This window comes from Pungitius pungitius, chromosome 2 (assembly GCF_949316345.1).
Source record: "Pungitius pungitius chromosome 2, fPunPun2.1, whole genome shotgun sequence".
Taxonomy (NCBI): domain Eukaryota; kingdom Metazoa; phylum Chordata; class Actinopteri; order Perciformes; family Gasterosteidae; genus Pungitius; species Pungitius pungitius.
In genome coordinates this window covers 11583355-11604634 of record NC_084901.1, presented here as the reverse complement: position 1 = coordinate 11604634, position 21280 = coordinate 11583355, and the positions used below count along the sequence as shown (strand labels likewise).

At 40.4% G+C, this 21280-nt stretch overlaps 2 protein-coding genes across 3 annotated transcripts; both read right to left on the bottom strand.

The window, feature by feature from the left end:
- Positions 1 to 246: 246 nt before the first annotated feature.
- On the bottom strand, positions 247 to 7762 carry LOC119211489 (chloride anion exchanger-like). 2 transcript variants are annotated; one of them, XM_037462441.2, is made up of 19 exons: positions 7548 to 7762; positions 7228 to 7367; positions 6299 to 6409; positions 5817 to 5977; positions 5560 to 5724; positions 5243 to 5395; positions 4671 to 4753; positions 4270 to 4417; positions 3916 to 4029; positions 3689 to 3766; positions 3472 to 3567; positions 3263 to 3369; positions 1671 to 1740; positions 1466 to 1558; positions 1289 to 1384; positions 988 to 1188; positions 852 to 906; positions 623 to 756; positions 247 to 345 (listed from the first exon to the last, which is right to left on the bottom strand). In XM_037462441.2, the coding sequence occupies exons 1-19, from the start codon at positions 7673 to 7675 to the stop codon at positions 325 to 327; spliced, it is 2154 nt and encodes a 717-aa protein (XP_037318338.2). In that variant the 5' UTR covers positions 7676 to 7762; the 3' UTR covers positions 247 to 324. The 2 variants fall into 2 exon arrangements, with proteins under 2 accessions (XP_037318338.2, XP_037318337.2); XM_037462440.2 differs by having other exon boundaries at positions 253 to 756.
- A 568-nt stretch (positions 7763 to 8330) lies between these two features.
- On the bottom strand, positions 8331 to 19974 carry LOC119211490 (chloride anion exchanger-like). Its single transcript, XM_037462442.2, has 21 exons — positions 19833 to 19974; positions 19321 to 19499; positions 18371 to 18510; positions 16950 to 17060; positions 16672 to 16832; positions 16416 to 16580; positions 16192 to 16344; positions 15918 to 16000; positions 14595 to 14742; positions 14407 to 14520; positions 14065 to 14142; positions 13879 to 13974; positions 13651 to 13757; positions 13502 to 13571; positions 12772 to 12864; positions 12585 to 12680; positions 11286 to 11513; positions 11051 to 11105; positions 10714 to 10859; positions 10536 to 10595; positions 8331 to 9622 (listed from the first exon to the last, which is right to left on the bottom strand). The coding sequence occupies exons 2-21, from the start codon at positions 19446 to 19448 to the stop codon at positions 9596 to 9598; spliced, it is 2259 nt and encodes a 752-aa protein (XP_037318339.1). The 5' UTR covers positions 19449 to 19499; positions 19833 to 19974; the 3' UTR covers positions 8331 to 9595.
- Between the last annotated feature and the right edge of the window lie 1306 nt (positions 19975 to 21280).

Here is a 21280-nt window from a genome sequence, read left to right as displayed (position 1 = left end):
TGAAAACAATAAGAATTTGAATATGGGATTCATCATTTTTGGTTAAAACCTATACACGAGGGAAGACCTTTTGAACTTACCAGACAGAGCGTCTTATAAAGTAACACATTTAGTCATTTCAAAGTGTCCGGTTGAAGTAGTAATTATCCTCATGTGTTTTTGTCAGGTTGGTTTTCAGTCAAACTTAAAAGTCATATGACAACAGAATCCCAACAAAAACCCAACTTTAATGGTAGTTTTTCAATAGTTTTATTGATTGTGTTGTGGTGGGGTGAAGAGAAGCGTTTTGGTTTGAAAGGAATGCTCCTGGACTCATCGGCTCTGCTAGAGTCTGCTTTCTCCCAACTGCAAAAAGAAAGTTTAGGGTTAGTTTTCAATCATGACAGTCGTTGCATAAATATATAAATAAGTAGACACATGAATGTATTTCACTGAATCTCTTAGATTTTTGTTTAGTTCAAGCTCTTAAAACATGCTTATCTGACAATAGCAGCTCAGGCTTTGTGACCTTTCCTCCGGTGGCAACCTGAGTCAAAACCTGACCTCTTTTCTCCATGACTGACTGTTGCTGTACTGGGCTTCTGCATGCATGTTTAGTTGTAGCGCAGATAGCTTCCCTTACCACCCAGCCTCGACCTCTGTCCTTTGATTTGTCCTGCACATGTAGCATGGCGTCATGAAGGGACGGGAACAACATGGAGGTGAGAATCTCCTCATCAAAGAACCTACAGCTGTGTAGTTTCTCCAGGATGGACTCTGTCAACACACGGGAAACCGTGCCATGGCTTATTTAGCATTATTCACCTTAGCCTCAGTGCATGTGTTGTCACGGCAGCGAAGAGGAGACTCACCATCACAAGAGACGATGTAAACCTCCACATCAACGCGGATGAACTCTTTGAGTACCTGTGGACAATCCAGTGAGTTTAATGTAAGAAAGGAATTACATTATTCAGATAAGAATGTTGACCATCTGCATGACTGTACCGCTTTGAGTCCCTTCAGAGCAGAGATGTCCAGGAAAGACACGGCAGAGAAGTCCAGGATCAGGCTGTGGAGGTCCACTCTGGGAACAGTGACGTCAACGGGAAGCTCTGCCCTCCAATTCACCCGGAAAGGAAGGTCAGAGGGCCGGTCCTGCTCCTCCATGTTCATGCCAGACTCATCAGTGGCACCAAATAACTCTTTCTGATTGACATAATTGAGAAAGTCAGCTTAGGGCTTTTTGTGGAAGAACACCTTGAAGCATTCACTACTGCAATAGTGTCTAGTATATTTGAAGTGTCACCGCTGTAACGACATCCTCCTTTTTCTGCAACAGTTTATTGATTTTCCGGAGAGCCTTGTTCCTCTTTTTCAAAACCCTGAGAGGGTTAAACCCGACCTGGAAAAAAAAAAGAGTTGATTCTGCAAACGTATTTGGTTGGAAGGAAAAATAGACACAGAGTGTATGTGTGCTACATACAGTTTCTACCAGCTTGTCCCTCAAGAACTCAATATTGGCAAAGTAGATAGGCGAGGGTATCCGGAAGATTTTCACTCCCTGCATTTCAGATATCTGAGAAAGGAAGCATCACAATGACACACATATGATTTAGAGAGATTTTGCAACATCAACTGAAACTTCATCAGTGTTTGATTTTTGATTTGATTTGATTTGACATGCTTACATGCATGTAATCTTTATGGTCTTTGTAGAGGTCGGTCCCTGGGATGTTAGCCAGGACAGAACAGCGGGGGCTAGAAAGACAAGAGATTTAAAAAATGAGTTTTAGAATCACTAGGGTTAAACCTAGTCAAATAGTAGGTAGTAAAATATTTTTTTTACTTTGAACGCTAGGTTCCCAGGAAAAACAGATGGGGCTTAATGTATGTTTTTTGTGTTGCTGCTTTGATTGATTTTTCGTTTCATCAGTTTCTTGTTAAATACGAGTCCCATTTTTTCTGGAGTTAAAAACAGTGAATTGGTTGAGCGCTCATTTAAAGAATTTAACCACTCTATGCTGCATAACTACTGTTAACTCTGTTGTGACTGTTGGTATGGTTTAGCATCCTCAACGGTTTATCCATTATTCTCTCATCTCTTATCTCTGCCAGATTATGTATTCAGTCGTGTACGTTCATTTCTGCATCCGTCCTTCCATGGCTGATCCGGTATACCACTGGACCCACCCTGATTTGTGTTGTGCTTATTTATGATTTTATGCATAAGTACCTCACTTTGTTGAAGTTATTCACTCTTTCTGAAATTGTATTTACAACGGATCTTCATTGATGTGTTGCAAAACGTCATTGACTGTGGACCCCCAGCAACTTTCAACCAGGCCGCAACTTCCAATTCTGTCAACTAAGGCCCAAAACCTGCATTCTCTCTCTTGTCCACCCGGGGCGACTCCTCTGGTTGTATAGAAGTTTATGAGAAAAATACTCCTTTTCTTAATGTATTCTTCTCCTAAACTTTACTTTATGATCTCAATCTCTAGTTTCAAGTCTTCTTCGATACAGCATAATTTTTATTTTGTTAATGATGGTTCATACATTGTGAATGACAAATGGCTACCACAGCAGTTGTGGAGTTGTCTCTGCTTTTGTCTTACAACTGAAAATACACCGCTCACATACACAAGCTAGTTCATGCATTTTGATTTCCTAAAAAGGTCTTGTTCTATATTCAAATCTATTTTGTTCCAGACTCCTGTGTCACTTCTGATTGTAAAACCTGAGATGGCCAAAAGGCCAAACTCAAGGCTTCAAATCCACAAAACCAATGTGTGACGTCACTATGAATATGTCCACCTCTGAATACAGTCTGTAAGGTGGCAACTCTCTATAACGGCTTTCCCCCTTTTTTGTCCATTATCAGGACATTCTAATTATGTCATTACTATATTAAATAGAGCATTGTAAAGAAGGCTGCCATCCTCATAAAAACTTTCCGCCAATATTTGTCATCATCCATGAACATAACACACGCTCCAAATGTAACAGATCCAACAAAACCGTTGTTGCCCCAAAAGCAGCACATGTGCCAACTTTGACCTGGCCCTGAGCTAACAGAACTAAACACATGGCAGGACTGACGGCAAACATGAAACGCTACACCGTAGTTACAGTGTAGTAAATTAAAATGTATCTGTATCATCATCTCATAAACTTGCTGTGTGGACTTTTGTTTGGTCATTGCAGGACACTTCACTAGTTTCCTTTTTGCTGTCAGTTTACATATCAAGAAATCATTATCCGTGTTAACTTTTGCCCTTACAACTGAGTCCTGTACACCACGGTGAGCAGTTCAACACCCAGACCCACCGCCAGACCAAGATCCAGTCCCAGCAGGGTGGCCCCCAGGCATGTTCCCACCCACACAACCTGCAACAGATGAGATCAAACACAGAAAAAGGGCAGACTAATAACTACCACGTATCGATGATATCGCTTAGCTTTGCCAGTGAACTATGAGACAACACTTACACATTCTGGTTTGTCCCTCATCCACAAGTACGGGATTTCTCTGAACTGCATCAGCATGCCCTTCAGGTTGACGATGACCAAGGCCCCCAGGACAGACTGGAGGGAGGGCAAATATTTAGTGTATATAAGGGATAAACCAACTGCCTCTTAACATGAAGGTGTACATTTGACAAAACAGTAAAAATGCAATACTTATTGGTATTAGCCGTTGCATTACAGTGGGAAGCGGTTCCAGCAGGAAGCCAAGTGCCAAAGTTACAATCATCGCCATCATAGCTGAGATCAGGCCTGCAATCTGCATTTGTAAAACGACAATGTTTCATTTTACCATGGCAATGAAATGAGAGTACCTCATATAAACCAGATGGTAACAATGCAAAGTGACCGTGTTTGTGAGCTAGTAAAAGTTTGTGACCCAGGAGACAGCGAAATTGCTCCTCTGACCTGTGTTTTGCCTCCCGAGCTCTCCTGCACGGCCGTCCTGGAGAGCGATGTGCTGGCTGCAAACGACCTGAAGCTTGCGCCAAATATGTTACTAACCCCAAATGCGATGAGCTCCTGGCGTGGAACATTACAAGTTATCCTTTTTTAAATTTGACTTCAATGATTCGTTTTGACCTACTTTTCATCACATGGCACAGAAAAGCTCATTTACATGCAATATTAAATGCAATTTGAGATCTCAAAGAGCAGAAACACTAAGAATAACATTCTTAGTGTTTATATGTGTGTGTGTATATATATATATATATATATATATATATATATATATATATATATATAACTATAATTGCTCACCTGGTTCCCATCAATCGTGTAATCATGTTTGATGGAGTAGACTTTGGCCACAGAGAAGGCAACAGCAAACCCGACTATGGCTGAAGGAAAGGCCTCCACAGCACTTTCCTGGAAGACTTCCATGTTAGGCGCAATGGGAGATTCATATCTGCAAAAAATATCGTGCATTCAAATGATCCGAACAAGGTTGACCAATACTGAGTACATCTGAAGTTCAGAAACGGAGCGAAATATTGTCACTGCAATTATCTGACAGCTGTGGCTACGTTTTATATTCTGACTGTACAGTTAACACATAAGTAAAGACGTATTTCTCACTGGATCTGTGTGACCTAAGAAAACAGCAGCCTGCTTGATTTTGAACTATGATCCACTGAAGACAGGTAGAACAGGAAACTTACCCGCTGACCATTTTGCCAACAACAGCAACATCATATCTCGTCTTGAAGTTGAACCCATAGGACACCCCACAAGCTATGACAGTCTGTGAGCAGGAAGTGACGGTGTTAACTGACACATAAACTGCTATTCTTAGGAGAATGATTCATGAAATATCCATCATTTGCAGATAATAAATGAAATGGTTTAGTACTTGTATATTCCTTTAAAGGGGACATATCAGGCCAAGTTAAGAGTACATGTTTACCTGCTTTAATGTCCATAAAATACATTATTTATCTCATAGCGTCGCCCATCTGAATATATCTGTATTCACCCTCTTTCCAAAACGCTCCAAAACGCCTGTCTCCATAAGCCCCCCTCCCTGCCCTGATTAACATGGCTCACCTATGTAATAATTGTTTAATCTAACGAGCCTGCATGTAACTTATAAAAGGGAGCGAAATGTGAACAGTTAATCCCGTCTCTTCTGTTATGGGGAGACCAAAAAAAGAACTGAAAAATAACACCCAAATACATGTGCACAAGCAGAATAAACGCTTCATGATATGCCCCTCTTCAAGGTTTCCCTCACCATGAAAACTTCAATGGGAATGGGAACAGGCAACTTGGCTTTGTATTTTTCATTGAGCTCCTTCACGATGAACACAACCATCATGATCACTATGGACATCACCAGGTCACAGATGTTGGTGGAGGTGATTTGGTCAAAGATCTCCTTCAATGTCTGCACAAAAGAAGACTTGTTTCACCCCGTACAATGGCTGTAAAATGATCTTGGAGTAAGATGATTGATAGCATTCTCATGGTAGATATGAAGAAATGTCTGGCACATCATTTACCTCAACAAAAATGTCAAACAAGGCTGTTAGATTCATTAAAGATTCTTACATATATGACAGAGAGTGGACCGTTGATGCCGGGAACAGTCAACCCGAGCACAAACTTGAGCTGGGAGACCAGGATGTGTATGGCAGCTGCTGTGGTGAAGCCGGACACCAGAGTGTCGGACAGGTACACGACAATAAATCCCACCTGAAAAATACCCATCGCCAGCTGCACAGGACGGAGAAAAATGAGAAGGCAATGAAGTATGAAAAGACTCTACCTTGAACAAGCAGTAAGCTATGCTATGGGGTCTGAGCTACCTGGAATATCCCCATAAGAAAGGTTACAGAGGAGGCCACTAGGACTCTCTGCTGGTCCTGGGTCAGGTCTTCAAAGCCAGTGATGTTGGCTGGTGGTCCAACCTCTGGGACCAGGCGTGTCACCACAGCTCCCACCATCAGGCTCAGGACTGGGAAAGAGCCTGAATGAAGGAGGGGCGGAGGGGCGGCGATTTAGAGCTTTAAAGCCAGAATATTCAATCTTACCACCACTTGTCAAGATGATATGGTCCAGGAAATTTCCCAACTTTTAGAGTGAAATGGTTATGCGTGAGGACAGAGAGCCTGTTTTAGAACTTGAGGGACAGTTGGGGGCAGTTTGTTAAGAACAAGATACGGAAATATAGTGGTAAACAAAGAGTTTAGTGCTGCTAAAGTGCTACACATAATCGCATGAAACTACGCTGGTTTTCACTTTTTGTTGAGAGCATTGTTTTATCATGACTCGGTATTGCATAACATACCTACGGATATATGTCTCGAAGTACCAAGGAAGAAGTACGTTAGCATGGGGAAGAAGGCTGTGTAGAGGCCGTAGCTCGGGGGCAGCGAGGCCAGCAGAGAGAAGGCCAGTCCTGAGTGAGACCACAGCAAAACAACATAGAACAAAGACTTTAATAATGTATGAAATAGCTCTGCTGTGCCTGGACAACGCCGTGGTAACAACCTGTCAATCACAAGGTAGTCCTGCACTAAAACATACCCTGCTTTATGGTTTTGGACCGTAAATGTACAACCATTTAGTAAATGAACACAATCCTGTGTTAGACGATACTGAGAAAGAGTTTGCCCCTGGTAATCAGAGAGAATGCAGGTTTAACGCTTTTCAGCTTTGGCGTCTTTTTAGACAAAGATTTTGACCAGTCAGTGGTCAAACTCTTTTATCAGTTTATCTTACTTTGTCTTTCAAAGTCATTTACATCCTTGACATACTTATAGATAACACAGGTGTAACAAGTCAATCTTAGTTATCTATTCTATTCATTGACTCTTTCTTTTACCTGTATGAGATCCGTAAAATGTAATCTTATCTTTAGCCTAATCTGTCAGATGCATAAATGGTTGTAGATGTTGTCCGAGGCAGCCACTTTGTGTACAACACAAGTACTCTTATGAGTGAAATGATCAAAGTTCTCATTTAAAAAAGGAAATCTCCTGTTGACGATTACCTTACTTCAAAACTTCATACTCACAGAGTACATTCATATGCAATGTTACTCAACAAACCTATAGCGTATTTTGGGAAAATGCAAAAGATGTTCATACGATACAGCAAAACTAACAGTGTAGGTCTCAATAACAGTTGCGAGTAAAAGTCAGGGGACAATATTTTTTTCTAGATAGAACCAAGCCACATTTCTGTCTGTGGAATGCAGGTGACTGGATCTCTGACCTTGCATGATGGCCACCATTCCAGTGCTGATCCCAGACACCACATCGCCCAGCAGCCACTCTCTGACGCGGTAGGTCCTCATCCAGCCGATGACGGGCAGTAGAGACACTGCTGCATTCTTGGCACGTTTTGAATCCCAGCTGGATATAACAGATATGAAAGAAGGTCTTTTTGAAGTAAAGGTTCCAACAAAAAAAATCCTTTAGACAATGTTTCATTGAATTCTCAGTGACAGTCACTTATTTTGCAGGAAATCAAAATTCAAGATTCACTAAATTCCGAGACGGATGTGAATCTCTAAAGAGGCGGGGTTCTCTTACGTCAGATACTCTCTCATATGGTCCACGATGGTTTTGCGCTGCCGGTAAACTTTGTTGTGATCTTCAGCCAAGCTGTCCTCTGAGTATACGGGTCTGACCACCGCATATTGTTTCCTCAACGTCACCATCCTCACACCGAAGAGGCAGAGGAAAGGGAGTCTAATGTGAAGGTTCTGAAAGAAAGAGAACCTGTGCCGGTGGCTGTTGTGCGGTGTTGCTGTCAGGTTGATCTGAGTGTAATCTAATCTGAGATCAATCTTTTCACTTGTCACTTTTGTTTTCCGGCTCCCGTCAATCATTAACACAGATTTATGATTCATGGTGTTGATGTGTCATCTGATATTCTTTTTGTTCTTTGTGGAAGCTTCCTTTAAGGTTATAGATGAGGGGGTATTCCAAAATGTTCTTTGGCTTAGTAAGTAGTCTTTTAGTTTGAAATCTTTGGGGCAATTGTGGCCCAGTGGCAAAGCAGGGTCATCTGTGTACATCAGTGTAAAGGATATAAGGATGCAAATTTTGCATTGTTGTATTATGTCAGGTAGGGGGGCAGGAAGAGTAGATGAGCTACACAACTACCGTCTACCATCATTTACATTGCAGGCTTCAAAATGTTCCAAAACTGCAAATGCAATGATGCAAAAATATCTCAACCTTGCTTTTAATACAAAGGTCACATAGGCCACAAAGTTTACCAATGGAGAAAAGTTATTTTGTTTCTTTTTTTGAGCTCGGTCCAATAAAAAGGGACACACCCTTTTTTTTAATCAAAACTTCTTCAGAAAATGCAGGCAGTGAGACCAAGAAATGCAGCAGAGATACTTGGATGAAAATCAATTAAAATGCTCGCACACATCTACAGTGTCATATTGGAAAAAGTTCATATTGGGGCGCCTGTCCATATAATAATATCCATAGAGGAATGAACACTCCCATTTTTGGGGTAGGGCAACATTTTTCAAATGGTGGTGAAATCACAGCAGAGTGATGCCAAGGTTCAGTTGTATTGTAAGGTTTACAGCCACAGGAAATAGCGTGGTATGTGCCATATAACATTTATTATGTTATGTTATATATTATGACACTCTTATTTAAAAAGTACTTACTTCAGTGTCCTCTACTTCAAAACAAGTGATAAACAGACAGGAGATATTACACTATTATTAAACAACAAAACAAGATTAATTACAAAAAGGTGAGTAAAAAAAACATTAAAAAACAGAAGTCGTATAACATGGTTTCAACTACAAGTAAAAGAGTGGAAATACCTAAAAAAAAACGGAATCTCATGGAGAGTTTTTCATCAGTATTAATATACATTCTATATATTAGATATAAAGTTCACACAAACACTTGTCAGAGCATACCAAAATATTTTCTTTACAGGTTATTTAAACATCACGTTCATTTTTCAAACTCCACCCTGACTGGTAATTTAGTCAACATAATGTCATGGTGAAAGTAGTAGTATTGAAAGTAAGGTTTCATGAAATATTTCAAAGTAAGCCTAACGTACCCGTTGATATTGTGGTTTTAGTGGTGCATTTTGCCAGATTCTCAACAAGGATTAAACAAACAAGGCTGTCCAGCCTTTATGTCTGTTATGAATGTAGCAGCCGTAAAGTTTCGATAATGCTGATTAGAAACTAGAAACATGAATCATTGAATGCCATCATTTAAAGTGGTGGAATATTTATTTCCATAGTTCAGCCGCTCCACATTCAGTGTTGTTCACATTGCTTTAGAGACAAGTTTGCTGGGATTTATTCTCATAATCATGAAAATATAACTATACAACGTGCAAAATATATTGCACCTACATTTCCCACAAATCCACTATATACAGTATAAAAACAACGTAAATTCCATGGATGTTTTTACATTACAGTAAATACTGTATCTGTAAACTAAAATCATTGAATGTATAAAAACAGTATCTCGTTATTTATTCCATCAGTATATTGCAGCTCACGGAGTGATCTGTCAAACAGTTGTTCTTTTAATCTTTGGCGTCTGTATTCTTTCTCAGAAATCAACATCTTCTTTTTCGGTCAGAACTTGGTTTGTGGAGATGGAGCCTGTGGGTGTGGAAGACACAGTTACTCAACATGGCATCCATTCAACTTTTAGAACTTGTCTACTTGTGGACAGATATTTTTGTAAATAAATTCCGTCCACATAACATTTGTGTTATAAAAGACATCCGTCCGCAGAAGAACATTAAAATAACTCTCCTGGCCTGGAGGCAATTAAAGTTAAATCAACGATATCGAAAGTACCAGATAAGCTTGCGTGGCTCAGGGAGCTTATTTTCGTTTTTAATTGGATAGTATTGTAAACAGTAGTAAAACAAAAGCTAATTATTTATTCCTACAAATGTGATATTTGTTGCCATAGCCATAACAGAAATGGACAGATAGATAAAGAGTTGGAGTTGCTGCTTTGTATCACTGTACGGTTGTTAAAACCCCTCTTTTGAGGTCTTTGCCCTGTTTGTTGTCTCTTTTCCATCTGACAGGAGGTTGATTGATAGCGGATGATCCACACCTCAGCCCAGTGGTGTTCCAGCTGAAAGTCTCTGGTTCTGAACATTGCCCTATATAAATATATTTATATAGGGCAATGAAAGTTGTCAGCCTTTCAGAAACAGTATCCTGTCAATGAAGACTCTGGAGGTGGGCATAGGTGAGCTAGTTAGGGAGATGTTATCATCATCTCCCTAACTATCTGTAACGCACGTAAACTGCCTGAAACATCCTGAAATGGGTTTTAGCAACAAAAAAAGTGTGGGTAGTTGAAAAAGTGTAGTTGAAAACCTTTCTATTTCCACTTTACAGAGAGAATGTGTCTCATTATTAAGATCTCTAACTGTAGCATTAAATAGTTTTTCCTGGAGCTTGTCTCACAAAAATAAAACAAATAAGATAAAATACAATAAACATGATGACATTTATACTTCAAATAGCACAAAGCATAGGATATGATACGCACATGTTTGTCTCTGCTCCTCAAGCTGCCTCCAGGTTGATGAACTGTCACCGTGGTTATAATCTGAACACCAATATAAGCATTTGTTATTATTTTCATATCTGCAGTACTGAAGGCTGCAGAAAGAAAGAAACATGACACAATCATACATATATTTGTGTCATGTTTGTGTTTTACTTACCTTGTCAAAGTCAGAATTCTTTTCAGTGGACCCTGGATGTTTCTCATGGACGTACAGCATGGCGTCGTGCAGAGTCAGGAAGAACATTGATGGCTGAACTTCGTCATCAAAGAAGCAACAGCCGTGCAGTTTCTCCAGGATGTAAGCTACACAGAGGAGAATTCAAATGGATTTTGTACATAAATACATACATACATACATACATACATACATACATACATACTACACCTGTCTCTTTCCATTACGCTAATACAGTAAAAACAAATTTTTAAATGTATTGTGTGGAAGTGAAAAAAAAAAACGCTTTTGACTTTAAATAGTGTGGTTTTAAACTCACGATCACAAGCCACAATGTAAACCTCAACTTCGACCCGGATCAGCTCTTTCAGTATCTGTCAAACAATAAACCAAATGAGATTCAATGAAAACAATTATATATATATATATATATATATATATATATATATATATATATATATATATATATATATATATATATATAAATATATACATATTTAATATAGAACTAGTAATAAATATGCCTCTGTTGCTATCATGATTGATAATCTTACGGTTTTGAGTCCCTTTAAAGCGGAAATGTCCAGGAAGGAGACCGCGGCAAAGTCCAGGACCAGGCTGTGGACGTCGACTCTGGGAACAATGATGTTGGCGGGAAGCTCGGCGCTCCAGTCGATCCGGGTCGGGAGGTCCTTGAAGTCAGTCGGCAGGTCCAGCTCCTCCATGTTGCTCTCATCCTCCGACTCTTTAATGGGTCCACATGAGGTGTTCAAGAAGCCTTTCTGCAATGGTAGGAAATACGGTCCGAACATTTTCTCTGTTGCCTTTGGTTCACACAGAGCTGCGACACATTCACGTCTATGGTGGGAAAAAGACAAAAGGAATGCAAGAAGGACCAGCAACGTTGCTGCCTGGAACAGTGAAAGTGAATCTACTTCTTGTGAAATATTCATCTTAAAACTACTGTTTATAGTCACTACTTATGCGAAACCTGTAATTTTACCCAAACGGGATATCAGATTACGTATTTAGAGTTTCTCAAAAGCACAGATTTTATAATGTTACAGATTACAGTTACATGTTACTCCACTAGTTTAAGGTACAAAAAAAAAATTCAGCTAGAAGTCAGAATAGCTGAGACACCTCCGAGACCTGAGTAACACCAGTTAGGTTTCTTTTGGTTTGATATCATGAAACACAATTCAGAATTCAGTTTTCATCCAAATTTTCAATTCCAGCTGAAGGAATGGGGTCAATAACCTGCAAACTGGGTGAAAAATAATTAAATGCTTGGGCCTGGTGTAGAAGTTGGGTTGGTCGGCAGCAGGGAAAACCTTGAGATAAATTTGGAGACTATTCTCAGATTAATAAAAGAAACAACCCACCAAATGTTGATAACTCTAAGGATTATACTTGGATTTACCCAATAGTTTTGTAGTATTCTACTTTTACTGACTCATCTTTTTAAGTCCAAGAGATGCACTCATAACCGGGAAGTCAAGGACAAGTCAAAGTGGTAAACCAAACACAACACACTGCACATTTCATTTTATCCTGTTCACACATTTACTCACATATGAGATAAGTTGAGGTGAACTTTGCACACTGTTGAGCAAAAACGCATGCTCTCCAAATCTTTTAAAACTAAATTGTTTCAGCATCAATATGTTAATCAATATATATATATATATATCATTTGAGTTGAAATGTATATGGGTTTAAATGTACTTCAACAATTAAATTAAATATATTTCAACACTGCCAATCCTGATGTTAAACCAGAGAAGGAAGGACCGCTGGTAACCGCATAAAGTAAAGTAAGCTGTCAAAACAAAGTCAAAATCAATACTCACTGATGTCCACTGAAGGTCTCCCTTATTTAGAAGTTTCCGGATCCGCCTCAGTGCTTTGTTTCTCTTTCTCAACACTCTGAGTGGGTTAAATCCAACCTGGGAAAACATGGGTGTGAAAAATATGCTAAGTTGCAAACTGAACTATCAAACATAACTACATGAATGTATTCGTCCCTTTTGTACTCACAGCATCCACCAGTTTGCTCCTGAAGAACTCAATGTTGGCAAAGAAGATTGGTGATGGAATCCTGAAGATCTTCACTCCCTCCGGCTCATATATCTGGAGAGAGTAATGACCTTTATTCCCAAAATTACGACCCAAACCATGATACAGTCTGTTAAGTTGACAACCCTTAGAACGCCTGGGACTGGTCCACTTTTTTCTGCTGCCTTTAATTGACCATTTCTGCATTTCGGAATTCTTAAAGCAATTCTTGGACCACACAGCAAATGTTATTCTATTTTTATTTTTCAAAGTCATCCTTTTATTTCTCAATCAATGTTCTCAACAGTTTGTAATACTCCTTCCTTTACGTTTGGATGTTTTTAATGGTTTTATGTGAAGCACTTTGAATTGTCCTGTAAAGTGCTATACAAATAAAATGACCTGGCCTTGAGTTCAAAATGCACAGCAATGATTCTCCTCCACCATCTGGTTACCAGCACTAGCGCAAATAAATAAGGACTTTCGTACTAACGTTAATTATCCGGACATGAACAAACCCATTATTACACCACAGAACTATCAACGGGATTGCTTGATATACTCCATTAGTTGCTCAGACTGAGAGCTTTTCATCCACATTCAACATAATACTGATCTGAAAACTAAATGTCTCACTTTTTTTCTAATGCTGACGACTGGGGCGGTAAAGGAGAATTTTTTGGTGTAAAATGTCTCCCACTCACACACTTACTTCAACATAATCTTTTCGGTCTTTGTAGATATCAGTTCCTTTGATGTTGGCCAGCACACTGCAGCGGGGGCTGGGAAGGAAAATAAAGACGAAAATGTAAACTGCTCAGGAAAGAGTTAATAAATTGCATTTATCAAGTAGATACTCACAACTGGGCCCTGAGGACAACACTGATCAGCTCCACTCCGAGGCCTGCAGCCAATCCGAGATCCAGCCCTAACAAAATGGATGCAATGCAGGTACCTAACCACACCACCTGGAAAAAGATAATAAGAAAAAATGGTTACATGGCATCTTTTTCTTATTGCTACTAGCACAAAAAGAATGTAATAAACTTTAAAATGATGATCTTTGTGAGTAAGATAGTGAGTCTGTACACAGTCTGGTTTGTCCCTCCGCCACAAGTACGGGACGTCTCTGAACTGCATCAGCATGCCCTTTAGGTTGACGATGACCACAGCACCCAGCACAGACTGGTAAAATTAGGGGTCAAAGGTGAGATTTCAGCCACCGCTAAAGACTTCACTTGATTGTTGGTCGAGCGAGAAAGCTCTGAGGTTTACCTTTGGGAGTGGCTCAAGTAGGAATCCGATGGCCAGTGTGACAATCATCACTATGATAGCCGATAGTAAACCAGCCACCTGTAGATGCACAGAGCACCTGTGAAAAACTACAGACACGTGGTTCCCTGTGCTGCAGCATGTTGGTCCCAGTTTGTTATATCTCAAAATAAAACCAAATCACTTACCGCCTCTAAAGCTTGCTAGATAACAAGGTGACATTTGTACTAAAGGAAATCTTAAACCAATATATTGTCTTTTCGGAGTTAACTTTCCCGCCCGTTTCCAGCTAAGCAGCTGCTAGTTCTGGCTAACGGGACATGTTTGCGTTTGGCGGTGGTTTACCTGAGTCTTACCACCTGTGCTCTCCTGCACTGCACTCCTGGAGAGGGCTGTACTCGCAGCAAAAGACTTGAAGGAAGCTCCGAAGATATTGCTGGCGCCAAAAGCGATCAGCTCCTACAGAGAAAACAGCCTTATCATTTGAATTGAACAAGTGTACTTCCCCAGCTTCCTTTTGAGTCGTTGCATACCTGGTTTCCGTCTATAGTGTAGTCGTGTTTTACTGAATAGACTTTTGCCACGGAGAACGCAACAGCGAAACCCACTATGGCCATAGGAAAGGCCTCCACTGCTGTCTCCTGGAAGATGTGCAGGTTCGGTGCCATCGGAGGCTCGTACCTGAGAACAGATTTGAGGCTGTTGTATTGAAATGTTTCTGTACTTCATTTTCAGTTCCTTCTGAGATAACCTAGTTGGCTGTAGTTTTAGAGATACATCATACTGTTTTTCACGCCCTCATTATCAATACACTGTAATACATTGACACTGTTTTCCCTAGCAGATGGTGAGAGTCCTAGAAACGATTTGATCAAATTGTTGCAGTCGCATTGAGATCTAACACCTGTTTGAAAGAGAACGTTTCATGTATTCTGTGACATAAAATGAATGGAGAATTGAGATGAGGAAACACAGTAAATGGTAAACTACACAGCATATTTCAAAGAGTTAAATTGACTCTGTGAGATTCCATTTGAAGTCTAAGCTGGTGTTTATATTGTCCCAATCTTCTCAATGTTAAATCAACACTCAACGAAGTGTTAACAATTTAACTCGGAATAAGTGTCAAAAATAAATCTGCTCATTGTTATAAACAACGTCATTTGGCTAAAGTAACTTACAATGCATTTTTAACACATGGTGTTTACATTTTAGCCCAGGGAGCAATTTGGGGTGAGGTGTATTGCTCAGAGACACTTTGACATGGAACATGGAGCAGCCTGGGTTCAAACCACCAACCTCATGGTTCCCAGTGCAGCCCATCCATCAATGCACCACAGTAGAGTTCAGCCTTATACCAAGAAGGGTGAGTCTGTACAGTTACATTTCAAACCTATCAAAGAGTTTAACTCTACTAAGTGATCAAATGAATCTGATCCTGACACTGGATGATGACTCCAGCTCTTTCGTACAATTGACTCTGTAAGAGTTTGCAGAGGAATTTAAACTCTGCTCTTCAACACTTTTACCCAACACTGGAAAATTAACTCTAAGAATTTTGCTGTGTAGTAAGTTTATTTCTCGTCTCAATTAAATGTCATTTAAAAGAAATACATTTAAAACCTGAAATGTAATTCTTCTATATAAACTGTGTCATTGACACGGCTTCAAATTATAAAAAGTAAAAACATGACTTTTATATATTTTTGCCATAATGGATTAAATCAGCACCCATGGCAAGTTAGACACCTTGCTCTGGGTCTATTTTGATTGTCTAGTGAGGGCTTAATTATCCCTGATGGCATTGTCATGAACATAACATACAAAATCCCTTACTCTTAGCTAAAATGTCTCACCCTTTTGGAATATAGCCGACGACTTCAATGCCGTATCTCGTCTTAAAGTCAAATGCGTATGAAACTCCACACGCAATGACAGTCTGGAGGAGAGAAGACAAGTGTCATGTAGATTCATGACATAATAAGAATACAGCGTTAACTCCCCACGAAGATTCCTTGAAAGCTTTATCTTTAAGAGTAATGAATGATCTGATACATGTGTAATAGTAGTTAAAGAGAGCAGTCTTCAGGCTAATAAAAATACATATAAAACATGCCCTGTGAAGCTCACCATGATAACTTCTATGGGGATGGGCACGGGCAGCTTCGATTTGAAACGGTCATTCAGCTCCTTTACGACGAAAACCACCACCATGATTGACAAGGAAATCACCACGTCACACACGTTGGTGGAGGTGATCTTATTGAAGATGATCTCCAGGGTCTGGAAGACGAAAAGTTTAGCAGAACGAAAGCGGAATGCGATGAACAGCAAAGCTGCGGCTCTGCACTCACATATATGAGCGCGAGGGGACCGCTGAGGCCCGGGACAGTCAGCCCCAACACAAACTTCAGCTGGGACACCAAGATGTGGACGGCGGCCGCCGTGGTGAAGCCAGACACCAGGGTGTCAGACAGGTACATGACAACAAACCCCACCTGCAGAATACCCATCGCCAGCTGGTGGAGACATAGAGGTGGTGGAGGTGATATGGTTGCTTGTGAAAAAAACATTGAAGGTCGAAACGAAGACGGATAAAGTGTGTTTCACCTGCATGATCCCGGCGAGGAAGCTCACAGAAGAAGCCACCAACACTCTCTGTTCGTCTCTGGTGAGGCCTTCAAAGCCTGTGATGTTGTGGGGCGGACCCTCGTCAGGCACCAACCTTGTGACCACTGAGCCGATCATCAGACACAAGACTGGGAACGGACCTAGAGAGAGAGAGAGAGAGAGAGAGAGAGAGATTAATCAAGTTTTTGCTTTTAGAGAGCATCTATGGCCGGCGACACCCAAACACACACACTTACACACACATATAGCGGCCTTACCTACTGAGATGTGTCGGGACGTGCCCAGGAAAAAGTAAAGGATGACAGGAAAGAAGGCGGAGAAGAGTCCATACCAGGGAGGAAGAGAGGCCAGCAGACAGTAGGCCAGACCTGAAACACAGAACACATTCACTTGACGTCTCCGATAGTTGCTATTAGCTATACGGTTACCCCACATCTAATTTAAGTACCTTCAAAACTAAAAACTACTTTATTTTATATACATAACCCCCCAGTGAGGCATCATTTTGCCTTCTGTTCATGTGTGTAGTGAAGAAGATATCATTTCTAAAATGTGGGTTGGAAGATGAAACTGAAAATCACTTATAAACAGTACATTTATACAAGTCGTAACTTGTTGCTTGTTGCTCAATGTTATGAACAAAATAATAAAGTACCTATTCTGAAACTAATCATTAGTTAGAATTACCATTACTTATGTAAATGCTAAAAAACCTTTCCCCTATTGGCTACTGGAAAATGGACTTGGAAACATACTTATATATACATACAATATATACAATATATATGTAGTTTGCCCTTCCTGCTGCCTAAGATAACAACAGGGAAAGTTATCAAGTATTATCACAACAGTAAATGATAAAATACTTGTAATAAGGTGAGAACTCTAAATCATACAAGGTGATACCAGGCAACAATTTCACTGATTTCTTTAACATTTTAATACATACATACATATATATATTTATAAAAACGTTAAAGTATTCTGTGAAATTGTTGTATATATATATACATAAAGCCAAATCAACTACCATGAATAAAGTTTAAACCCTTACGTAACAGATCTCCGCTCCCTTGGAATGTTCACACAGGTTGTTTTACTTTTTCTACCGAAACCAACGCTGTGCGATTGAAGGTGTATTTCTCTCCTCCCTTTGGTGAGGTCATGCAGGGGGAATGAGGCCCTCTGATGGAAAACATTTCATCTTCATTGCTCTATCTGGTCGGTCAGAATGCATTTTCAGCATAATGCAAATTCAAAATAACTTTTTATGCTTTGCTGCTCTGACCGCGACATCACGGCTGCAGACGCAAAATGGACTTGGGCCATGGGCTCTTAGACACTGTGTCGAGATGCTTCACCCAACCTGGTTTTGTCAAAATGTGATTACTGGAATTGGATTTATTTGTATTTATATGTAAAAGAGACTCCAATGAGTAGTTTTATCCACTACTGTCTACTAGTTGTTTTCTATATATTCTATTTAATTCCATTTATTTTCTACAGCACAAAATCACAAATAACAAATCTGCCTCAGAAGGCTTTACAATCTGTAGACAAGCAACATCCTCATCCTCAAAAACTCCCCCATATATGCCAGAAATGGGAGAATAGAATTGTATTTGAGCTGCTAAGAGGAAAGTGTTAAATCTCCACATTGCAGGAGGTGAACGCTCACCTTGCAGCACAGCCACCAGTCCAGTGCTGATGCCGGACACGATGTCACTGAGCAGCCACTCTTTGATCCGGTAGATCTTTATCCAGGCAATGACCGGCAGGAGAGAGAGAGCCGCGTTCTTGGCTCGTTTGGCGTCGCATCTGTGCCACGGCACGGCAGAAAGATGGAGGAAATATATGTTAAATAGATGATGGGTCGAACACTCATCACCTCCACAGCTGAAAATCTTGAATAAAATGAGAGCGATTGCACTGCATTTAGAGTATCAGGTGTTCTTAAAATCAGTCAGTGAAGGTGGGAGTCATGGAATCATCACAATTTGCAAAGACGAGAAATACAAAACAACATATTATATTATATATAATATAATATATAATATATATAATATTAGGCTGGAGGCAGGAAAGCAAGGGGAAGAATTGGGCTGGAGTAAAGCTTAGTGTCATGGTGCCCACAACAGATGAGCCGATTTAAACTAAAGAAATGCATTTTTAGCATACCTACCTTACTGGATGACTTATCATTTTTGCCCCAGAAATTACAGCCTAACTTTCTAGGAATGTCTCTTTGACCTGATTTATATGTTTGACCCGAGTGAGGACCATAAAGTAAGATAAAAGACCTGCTTGGTTCTTACGTCAAAAAATATAATTAACGTTTTTAGGTCCATGCTTACACATTGTGACATGCTGTTAATTTTTCTGTTAGATAATAGTAGCAAAAGTTTGACTTTATTTTATATCAATCATTGTAATTTTACCTAAATTTAAAAAAGTTAAAAAATTGTAATATTGCGGGGAGAGCAGAATAAAAAAGTACTACACAAGAACCAAGAGCAAACTGAATAAACCATTTAACTTCGCTGACACTTTCCTTGAAAACGTCATCTTAACGTCTATAAAGGCAAGACTTAAGGCGAGGACAAAAGAAAAAGCATTGCGTCCCCTCACGTGAAGTACTGCTTGATGTGGTCCAGCATGGTCTTGCGATGCCTGTAAGCCCTCTCATGGTCCTCAGCAAAGGACTCTTCCGAGTACAGCGGCCTGGCCACCACGTACTGCTGAGCTCCCCGTCGCATCTTCTCGCCGCTACTGCCCCCGGAGCACTGCTGCCGCCCCTCTATGTGGTCCTGACATCCAATGATTGCATTAGGGTTAGGGAGACTGTCCTGTTTTGACTTTGAACATCACTTACCAGACAACATTAACAGGAAACAACAAAGGTCCAGGCTACCCAAATAGAAGCAGGGCACACGAGCCAGGTCAGAACCTGCACAGTTCTGTGGAGCTGGGCGGGCTCTCAGGCTCTGTTTGAGCTCTAGAAACCAGAACACCGGATCTGCTGACATCAGCTGGAGCCCAAAGCACACCAGCACCTCTGGAATTCAGGCTCCTTTTAAAGATCCTCAACATGTTTCTTCTTCCCATTAACTTTCATACCATAATGAACAAGTCCCACATACCTGACTGTGTCCTAATCTGTCTCCAATCCAGATTCTCCACTCGTCCCTCCTTCCTCCTGCTTCTCCTGCAGATCAACTGGGACCTCTGACAGCTCTCCCATCCATAAAGGCCAGCTCTGTCGCTTATCACGACTGTAATTATTGACAGCAATTATGATGAAGTCCCTGTTTCGCACAGCGACGCCTGGAATATCCTTGACCTATCCTTGGTCTTACTGATATCTGTGACCCGCAACTTTCAGTGGGGACTTTCCATCCCCAAAGAGCATTTGGAAGATATTTTACAGATGTACAGGATAGGGAGGATGTGGACAGGTACAGGATCAGGATCAGGACAGGGCAGGTCATTGTTGTCAAGTAGCTTTTCAGAATGGGAGACACTGCTAAAGGTCAGCTGTGGCTCTGCAATGCACCTCGAGGTTGAAAATAGTCCAGGGCAACCATAGTTATTTGAGAGAAAACGATTTTTATTATCAAGACTCAATATTACCATGAAGTTCAGGTTCCCCGCATGAAGGGTAAATGCATGGGAGTCATCTTAAAACCTGACTCAGTTAGGGTTTCTTTTCTTATTTTGGAGAAGCATGAAAGAAAAAATCAGTGGAAAAAACAACAAGGTCTTCCTTCAAATTAAAGGCAAAGAGACCAAACTAATGAGAGGCAGAAACTTGAGTGGTGTGTTTGGGTGAGGGGGGGGGGGGGGGGGGGCTTATCACTGGTTTCAGTGCAATCTTATCGAAGTGTCTACCCAGAATAAAGTGTAAGTAATGCCTGCCTCCACAATCGAGCACAGATCAGGGCAGTTTCATGGGAGATGTGTGAATCAACACACATGAGTCGATCTCTCTGTTTGGGGATTGGATAATGTTCCCTCTTTGTGTCCTACCCGCTCCAACAGGAAGCCCTTCGTAAAAACCCACGGCACATCCACATGACTATAATAAAACAGTGTGATCTTATTGTAGACTTTGATTAGCCTTTGTTCTATCGCAACACGCTCATTGATGGAAAAAAGCGTAATGATTGATATCTGATTGGAATGCTGCTTAATGATCTGCTGCCATTTACACCAAGGTCAGTCATTTTCCACTTGGCATGAATGTATGATTTCTATTGATTAAATAAGAGACTTAATGAAATAACATGTGCGTAGGCTAAGAGGCCTTGTGCATTTACTGTCAACCAAATTACCAAACTTAAAATATGATCAAACTACTGCTGTTTAGGAGTGAAAACCGAGTCACTGGCAGTGAAATACAGAGAAAATGAAATAAACACTTGACATTTGACAGCTGCAAATCTTAAAGACCTGTGATCATCTATTTTGATCGCTTGAAGAGCTCTGGAAATTAACTCTGATTATGACATCAGAATGTTCTCTGCGTGGGCTTAGAGAATGTGCATTTTGAATCAAAATGCCTCATCACCAACTAACATATGGTTTGAAA

What these genes read in the sequence shown, in the direction of transcription:
- LOC119211489 (XM_037462440.2), bottom strand. Translation starts at nt 7,675, where the DNA reads ATGGTGACGTTGAGGAAACAATATGCGGTGGTCAGACCCGTATACTCA. An exon ending in ACACGATTGATGGGAACCAG is followed by an intron (nt 4,030 to 4,269) that starts GTGAGCAATTAT and finishes GTTCCACGCCAG; the next exon opens with GAGCTCATCGCATTTGGGGT. An exon ending in TGAGGGACAAACCAGAATGT is followed by an intron (nt 3,370 to 3,471) that starts GTAAGTGTTGTC and finishes CATCTGTTGCAG; the next exon opens with GTTGTGTGGGTGGGAACATG.
- LOC119211490 (XM_037462442.2), bottom strand. Translation starts at nt 19,448, where the DNA reads ATGCGACGGGGAGCTCAGCAGTACGTGGTGGCCAGGCCGCTGTACTCG. An exon ending in GGAGGGACAAACCAGACTGT is followed by an intron (nt 13,758 to 13,878) that starts GTACAGACTCAC and finishes ATCTTTTTCCAG; the next exon opens with GTGGTGTGGTTAGGTACCTG. An exon ending in TTACATTGTGGCTTGTGATC is followed by an intron (nt 10,860 to 11,050) that starts GTGAGTTTAAAA and finishes TCCTCTGTGTAG; the next exon opens with CTTACATCCTGGAGAAACTG.